The following is an 8,602-nucleotide window of genomic DNA, read 5'->3' as shown; positions in this document are numbered from 1 at the left end:
CAGATCAGCTGAAGTCTGTGATGGAACAGGTGTTGGACTTCGCGCTGCACGAGCTGACGAAGATCGTGGAGGCTTCGTTTGACGACCTGCTGCTGGAGATCACCAAGATGGAGAGCGAGCAGCAGCTGCTGGAGGAGAGGATGGACAAGGGGAGAGGAGGCAAGTGGAGAGGAGGAGCGGGGGGTCGGAGGAGGGGATCTGAGAACGACTCGGTGTCCCCCAGTGGGTCTGATGACACCCAGGAGGAGCTGGCCGAGGCCCCCGTGTCCAAGGAGACGCCACAGGCAGATGGTGAGCCCCCCCATTCAATTTCACTGAGGGCCACACTTTAAAATGGAAATTGGATATGTAAACATAGGAAACTTATATATTTGAACGACTCGTCAGCAGCAGCTGATCTCTCTCTCCCGTCAGATTAGACTTCACTCGCGTTTATGTCCATATCGATCAGATCTAGCTAGTTCTATCTAATGATAGGACTACCTGCTTATCAAAACACCAAAACAATAAGTGTCGCTATGCAACCGGGTGAGGCCGCAAAGCATAGCGCAGCATTATGCATTTGTTTACATGCCCACCGGAAGCCCGAGGCATTACCAACAGATCAACGCACAATCAACCCATACAGGACATCTCTTTCTCCATATTAAGTGTCTGTCACATACTATTCTTTATTTTGACCGGAGAGATTTGGATTTGCCGGTCTTCAGCATATTTTACTGGTCAAAGTCCGGTAATTACCGGCTAACGGGAACTCTGTTTGGGACTTTAATAATAATAATAAAAAGTGTAAAAAAAAAAACAAGAGGCCCCATTATGCTTTTTGGGGTTTTCCCTTTCCTATAGTGTGTTGTATAGGTTTGTTGTTCACCTCCATTGGAGGCCTCAGAACTTTAGTTTGACACGCGTGCTCCAGGCAGGTTCCGTGGAAGGAAATGCATCAATCTCGTTCACATTAAGAGCAAAATGAGGAGGCTAGACCTATGGAGAACTTTGCCACATTCACCCGAGCCTTTCCAAGCAGACCTTGAGGAGTTTGCTGCGCCTTGACCCAGACAGACTACCAGGGCCTGACTGATCTAGTCCCCAACTCCGGGGACTTCGGGAGGCAGTATACGCCGTGAAGTTGTTTGCGACCAGACAGTCAACCCAAAGCAGAAGAAGCAGAAGAAGAAGAAGTGACGTCAGCGGCTCCCTCAGGGACTTATTCCGGTGTGAACGCGATTTACTAGATAGTTCCAGGGGAACATTTCCGGGAACTATTCCTGGGAAAAGTACTTGGTGTGAAAGCGCCAAATGGGCCCTCTCTCTTTACATGATAAGAGTACAGAGTTTCATCCTTCCCGCCTTCTCTCTTCTTTTCCTCCTACTTCCTCTTTTATCTTCCCCCTCAGACTTGGGGCGCCCCCCTGTCCTCTCCGTCGCTCAGGACTGGGTTCCCATCCTGGACAAGGTCTTTGGTCAGAAGTGGTGCAGCGACGTGTGGCAGATAAAGGAGGGGGCCGGTACAGGGCGGGGTCTGGGTGAGGGCCGGGTTGAGCACGCGGCACCCCTCTCCAACCGCTCTGTGACCCTAGAGCCCTCCCCCTCCTCCCCCCAGCAGGACCCCCGTTGGACCCCTCTGGAGGACATGGAGGTGTTTTCTCCAGATGAGGAGGCTGCAAGCAGTCAGAGGGACACCTCGGGCTCCCGACATGGACACCCCCACAGCCCCACAGGTGAGCCCGAACTCCTTTGGCTGTGTGACAGGAAACCCACCCTCTGCACACAAACACATAAACGGAAACATCACACACCTGAGAGAGCAGGTTATTACCAACTACAAAATGAAATTGATGAACACATTAATGGATCCAAAATTATAACAAAATTAAATAATATATATATAATACTGCAAAATAAGTACTTTTACTTTTGGTACTTTAAGTATATTTTAAATCTAAAATCTATTACTGATGCGTGTGGGTGTCTCTCAGTACTGCCCTCCACTGGACAGTTATATTACAATGATTTATAACATTAAAACACTGACGGGGAAATCTTACTGCACAGTTTGTACTACAATACAAGCAGGATTTTAACCAGTACTGGAGTATTTTCCCAGTGTGCATATAGTAATCTCTCAGCAGTAATCTGATTACCAAAGGTGGGAAGTAACTAAGTACATTTAAGTACTGTACTTAATGTACCTTTTAATTGTAGTATTATATATATTTTTACCTCGTCTGTACTGTCCTGTTTTTCACTCTCAGTCTGTTGCCGCTCTAAAGCCCTGAATTCCCCGACGGGGATTAATAAAGGTCCATCTTATCTTAAGTACAACTTTGAGATACTTGTACTTTACTTGAGTATTTTAATGTTATGCTACTTCTACCCCACTACAATTCAGAGGTAAATTGTGTGCTTTTACTCCACTGCATTTATTTATACATTTAGTTACTTTACAGATTTGGATTAATGATGTGAAATATAAACAACACTTAAATCAGACTTATGATCATGAGTACTTTTACTTTTGATACTTTAAGTATATTTGTATGTCAATACTTTTGTACTTTAACTCTAGTAACATTTTATATACAGGACTTTTACTTGTAACAGAGTATTCCTAAAGTCTTTTACTTTGACTCAAGTACAATATCTGAGTACTTCTTCCACCTCTGCTGATGACCTTCCTCCCTTCTTAATGTTTCTCTGCAGGCTCTTCCGGCCGGCGCTCATCAGCCTCGATGCTTCATCGCCTCCTCACGCTGCCGTCTCAGCTGCTGGACGAGGAGGAGGACGCCGCCAACGACACGCTGGTCGCTCTCGCCATCGAGGGAGTCCACGACCTCCGAGAAGCCATCGAACCGCACCGCCTGTTGCCCCCACCCAACAGAGAGGAGGACGAAGAGGAGGAGGAGGAAGAAGAAGAGGAGGAGGAGGAGGAGGACAAAGGGAGGAAGGTGAGTGAGGAAACAAGCATCTTTCAGTATTTCAAATACATAAAATGTTGCTTGTTTTAACAATTGTAAGTGAAATAATGATTATATGTTTTGAAAGTTATGTTTTTGAGTATACAAACTTTTAATATTAAAAATAAAATCATCATAGTGTTGTGCAAATAATCCAGCACCTTTTGAAATGAAAGCTTCCAGTTTTAAACTATTTATTTTTATTTTTTAAACTGCAGATATTGTTTTAAAAATGTGTTTTTATTCATTAATGCACAAAGCATGGACGCAGGAAGGGGGAACCTCCTAAAAACAGATATTTAAAAAACTTTCTTACTGATATGTGTGCCAGGAAAGAGGTTTGTTTTTAGTTTTCAAATAAACGATAAGCTTATTATAGGTTCATTATAACAAAATGTCATCCCATACTAGATTTTATGTTTGGTGTCTTAATCAATTTGTTATCTCTGTCATTATTAATTTTAAGTTGTTGTTATTGGAGAAAGGATCAATATAACAGCTGACTTTTTCAATATAATATTTGTTGCTGTGTCCTGTGTGAGCAGAAGAAGCGGCGGCGGGTTTGGTCGGAGTGTGAGGAGTGTGGCCGGAGGTTCAGCCGGATGTCTCTCCTGAAGGCTCACCGGCAGACGCACGCAGCGGAAAACACGGCCGCTGTCGACACGGCGTCCCCCGCGCCCACAAGCAACGCATCAGCGCTCCACTGCTCCACCTGCGGTAAGAGGTTCTCCTCCGCCACCCGCCTCCACAGCCACATCCTGGCCCAGCACCCCGGGACCCGGACCTGACCTCCAACAGAGTCCAACAAGAAGCTAAACAAACACCACAGCAGTATCCACAGAGCAGAACCAGAACCATGAAGGGAAACTCATCAGGATCCCACTCCAGAAAAAACAAACATGACCAAAGGGATAGACCGGTTTTACACTCTAAAGTACTTCTATTCTGAAATATGGAAGCCAACTCCAGGGCTTCTGTAGAGCACTTTATTATTAGAGCTGCAACTAAATTATTTATTCCACTATTTATTTATATTTCCCATTAGAAGTTACTGTATGAAATTACAAAAAGCTAAAGTGAATATGCTATCAACTGAAACAAAAGTTATTTTTGTATTACTATTTTACAAATTGTTCAAGTAGCAGCGCTAACATAATGAAAAAACATAAACTTTCTTTTGATTTTCTTTCCTAAAAGAGGGTTTAAAACAAATTTGAGCAATAATATTTAATATTAAGACCCTCAAAACATAAATTATTATTTTAAAAAGATTAAAAATCACCACAGATAAAGATTGAAAAAAACTCTGGTCTAAAATCTGTCTATCCCTTGTCCTTGGTACCCGACAACCATATTAGAGCGTATGGAAGAAGGTCACATGATCGATGATCACCCAGGACCAGAAGGAGTCCAGGTCCAATCTCGGTTCTGCCTTGGATCCGGCTCCAGATTTATCAAGTGCTGTCAAATCGCTTACTCAAGCTCCATTTCTTTTTTTGAGTATCAAAATATTCAGCTTTTTTCCACGTTGATCATTTTGAATGTACATTTTCAAGCCAACAAAACACTAAAAAAGCCCATAGACTCGACTCCCCCCATCGGATTCATTTTAGCGATGGGGTCCGACAAGTAAACAAACAAATCTGCCAAAGAGGGAAAATATTTATTTTATTTCACAATTGAAATGCATTGCTATAAAAGATAAAAACTGTACTACTATCAAAAAAGGGGAAGTTAAAATTGAAGTGAATAGGTTTAAAGAAAAAATGCTTTCTTATTTTAAAAAGCATAAAAGGTAGAACATGTAGAGATTGTTCCCATTCTCTGCAACTAAAGGGACATTTCTAATTTAATTATAATAGGGAAACAATCTAGTGGCTTTGTCTAAGCCCCCTTTGTTAAACTACTGTTATGATATGCTATCTTTTATTTTTAAAATAAGCTTTATTGGGGCCCCCTGTTAATGTAGTATTACCAAATGAGGTCTTTTTATTTTGAAAATTCGATACTCTCCATTGAACTAATGTTATACGGGGGCTTTTATTTGGAAAATAGTTTGCTTATTTTCTCCAGGCTGCAATTAAAGAGTATTTTTAGATCAAACTATTTGAAAATTATAGTTTTTTTCCCCCTCATTTAACTTTCATTTAATCATTTGAAAAGTATGTTGGATAGAAAACAAATTTAAGTGGCTTTTTAAAATTATTTTAACTCTTAACAAATGTTGAAAGCTGAATAGATTTGATAAAAAAAGATTTGTAGACATCTGAACTCCCCAAAACACTTATTAATCCCAACTCTGGATTTAAAACGGGAAATAAAGAACCTGAACGGGGAATAATTGCTGAGTAAGCGGAGATGAAAAACCTCATGTTTCAAACTCCATGTTTTTAAATTCTGTAAAATACCCTCTTGGACACGATACGGGGCCCCACCTCATGAGGTGAGCTTGAGTCCCAGCAGGAAATGTTATTTTTTATTTTTGTTGTTGCAACAAGCTCGTGGCCTCAGCAGTCGGACGGTCGGAGCTTCCTGTTGATGATCGTTGTTTTTCTCCTTCTCGTGTTGGATCTGTAAAACGTGAATTTGCAGGAAGATGGATTTTTCTATCCGTTTTTGTTGAACGGAAGTGCCCTTTTATTGTTTCTCTTAACAGACTTATTTTTGGTTATCGTCAGGTGCATTTTTGTCGTCAAGTTTTTGCGAGCAAAAGGAAAAGAAACTTTGTCAGTGGCATCGATTGTTTTGGACTCAAATGAATGTGAATCTTTTGTTGTACAGTTTTTACTTTACATACAGAACTGAAGGTAAAACAAGAGAATAGAGGAAGGTTTTTAAAATCTGCAACGGTTTCCTCCTCTGCATCTTTCTCTCCTTGCTTACATCCTTCCTTCCTTCATCCCTCATTCTTCAGTTAAGCGACCTCATGTTGACACACGGATACCTCCTGAAAAAAACACAACCACCTTTTTCTATATACGATTTCTGATCGTTTACCTTTGTTTTTTTTTGTTTTTTTTCTGGCTTCAACTAATTAATCATTTGCTTTTATGTGCTTTAATGGATCTAATCTGCATTGATTCCCATTTGTCCCAGGCAAATAATTTGCATTTTAATTAACGGTATGTTTTTTTTATTGAAAGATGTTCCTGGCAAAACAAGTAAGAAGCTTCCATTAAAGATTTTAAATATAAATGACAAACAAAATCAACTTGGCCACACATAGTTTACTACAGAACATGTTTTTTGCTTCTAAAAATATTGTCATCTGATTATTATTACATTTTCTTTACTTATATTAATCAAATCTGTATGGAAGCCCTTAACTGCCAGGAAATTGACAAAATAAAGATAATCAAAAAAAAATAGAAGTCGATAACTTAAGATGCCTCAAAATGTTGAGTTGTATTAAAACAATACTATACAAACCTATAAAGATTGAGACATCTTAGATCAATTTTTTAAAACTTAAATTAAAAAACGCTTATGAAACGACAATTCCACCATTTGCTTTATTAATGGTTCCTAGCTTTTTATCAGTTTTTGCGTTTTTCTAGGATTTGATTTTTTTTTACTATGAGTCAGAAATGTAAATCTATATTTAGTATAGTAATGCTGTCCAAGAAAACTAAAATGAGTTGAGTTTATAAAATATAAATCTCAGAAAATAAACAAAGAAATGTTTTCTGCCAGAAATGTTTTCTTTGATGGCTGTTTTCTACAAACTGGCTTCAAATATTTATTATTTCCTTCACTTAATGGGCATTTAAAATATGGTAGCCCATTGGTGCCAGGGGAAGAAAAACATATACAGAAATAATACGTTTGTGAAATCTATCAAAAATAAATATACAGATTAAGTGGATAAAATAATTGGTTTTAATTTTACCAAAAGATCAACATTAAACTGAGAACAACTAATCTAAAATGCCCCAACTTGTGTTGGTGTTTTTTTTAATCATTCCTACCTTTCCATCTGTTTGTGACTTTATCTTTTGTAGCATGCATACCTCAGGAAGAGATGGAGGGATGTTGGTGACTAGAAGGATTAGATGACGGATATAAAAACAAATATCTGATAAATCTCATGTTTTTCATGTTTCTGCTCCGCGATGCTTCAGCACGTACAATCGAGACGTATCCATCATCTTTAAGCTTTGTAAATGTGCAAACTGAACGTTTTTCTAGCCTCAAGGTGATTCTGTTTTTACTTGTCTTGAAAAGAAAAACATGTAAGCAATATGAAGCCAAAAATCTGACGAGCGGCTGGAGTTTGATTTACTGTCGGAGAGAGCTGAAAGTGGTCATGATGCGCAAAAATATATCACCGTTTTCGAAACACGTGATTAGATTTTGCTGCAACATGACCACGGGTGCTCTCCGGTATAATAATTGCAATTTGATATATGCTAATGATGCCTAATAATAACTGATTAATTGAACTGCCTCTACTTTAATAACAAAAGCTAATTATCTGCTCTGCTAACATCTGAATGACCGCACCGCATTTCTCCAAACGCAAAGCGTCTATCTTTTAAAAAAAAAAAATTATTTGTTGTACTTTCAGCCTCCACATGTTAACACATATCGCTGAGGGAAGTAGGGGTGCTGGAGGTGTTGCAGCACCCCCTGTTGGCCAATGGTGTACATTTGAAAAACTGAGCGATCACCTAATTAAAAATGATTAAACTACATAAAATAGTTATGATTTTACTTAAAATAAAATTAGCCGTATACTGTAGCATATAATAGTCATAGTATATATTGTAGGGCTTTTTTGCCGGTTACTATTATGTTCATGTTACGGTTGAAATCTCTCCCCACTTTTGGCCGCACCCCCTAAGTAAAATGACTTCCCGCGGCTATGCACATACCTCATTTTATTTTGTAAAACATCTGAAGTGTTTTAAATGTTCCTCACCACACAGACCTCATTACCTCATTTGACTACAATTATGTGTATTATATGTATTTTTTTTTTCTGTTTATTATTTCTTTTATTTGTCTCAAAAACGAATCGGGTGAAAAACACAAAACTGCAAAGAGATAGTCTTTAAGGATTGTTTTTTTTATCATTACAAAATTTTTTAAAGGCCTTAAATAAAAAACTATGACATGTTTATAAGAGTTTGCCCCAAATAATGGAAGCCCATTTATGCCAAGATAATAAATGGTTAAAGAGCCTTTTTCAAAAATACTAATAAGGATAAGAATGCAGGGACAATTTGACAATGGTTAGAAATATAAAAATGTTTACTCACTGTGCTATAATTTTAACGTTTAGGTGTATTTCATAATAGCTTATAGTTTTTTACTTAGAGTCTGACTTTAGTTTTATTTTTATGTTTTGAATCTTTCCATTCGTTACACTTAAACTTTGAGCGCTTTAGAAGCACTTAAAAGGGAAAGAAAAACAAAATAAATGATTTACTTTCGGAAAAGATGCAATTAATAACAGCGGTAGGATACAATGAGATGAGAATATAAAATTGTAATGATATACAGTTAAGTAACCAAATGAAAAATATAAAATGTGTGAAAAAGCACCAAACTAAATATTGTAAAAAAACTATTATTTGAGATGTTCTTTTTTAAATCAAAGACTCACAACAAGTGAGTAGTTATGTGGTTTTTACATGCCAGCTCTG

At 38.3% G+C, this 8,602-nt stretch overlaps 1 protein-coding gene across 1 annotated transcript; it reads left to right on the top strand.

Moving 5' to 3' along the window:
- Positions 1–8: 8 nt before the first annotated feature.
- On the top strand, positions 9–7,014 carry LOC104946675 (zinc finger protein ZAT1). Its single transcript, XM_010772551.1, has 4 exons — positions 9–291; positions 1,395–1,718; positions 2,701–2,945; positions 3,500–7,014. The coding sequence occupies exons 1-4, from the start codon at positions 21–23 to the stop codon at positions 3,740–3,742; spliced, it is 1,083 nt and encodes a 360-aa protein (XP_010770853.1). The 5' UTR covers positions 9–20; the 3' UTR covers positions 3,743–7,014.
- Positions 7,015–8,602: the final 1,588 nt, after the last annotated feature.

This window comes from Notothenia coriiceps, unplaced genomic scaffold (genome assembly GCF_000735185.1).
Source record: "Notothenia coriiceps isolate Sejong01 unplaced genomic scaffold, NC01 NC01_scaffold00011329, whole genome shotgun sequence".
NCBI classification, from domain to species: domain Eukaryota; kingdom Metazoa; phylum Chordata; class Actinopteri; order Perciformes; family Nototheniidae; genus Notothenia; species Notothenia coriiceps.
This window is presented reverse-complemented; position numbering and strand designations above follow the sequence as displayed.

Excerpts from the sequence above, each read along its gene's own strand:
- LOC104946675 (XM_010772551.1), top strand. The coding sequence starts at position 21 with ATGGAACAGGTGTTGGACTTCGCGCTGCACGAGCTGACGAAGATCGTG. Across the intron at positions 1,719-2,700 it reads ACACCCCCACAGCCCCACAG|GCTCTTCCGGCCGGCGCTCA; the intron begins GTGAGCCCGAAC and ends GTTTCTCTGCAG. Across the intron at positions 2,946-3,499 it reads AGGAGGACAAAGGGAGGAAG|AAGAAGCGGCGGCGGGTTTG; the intron begins GTGAGTGAGGAA and ends CTGTGTGAGCAG.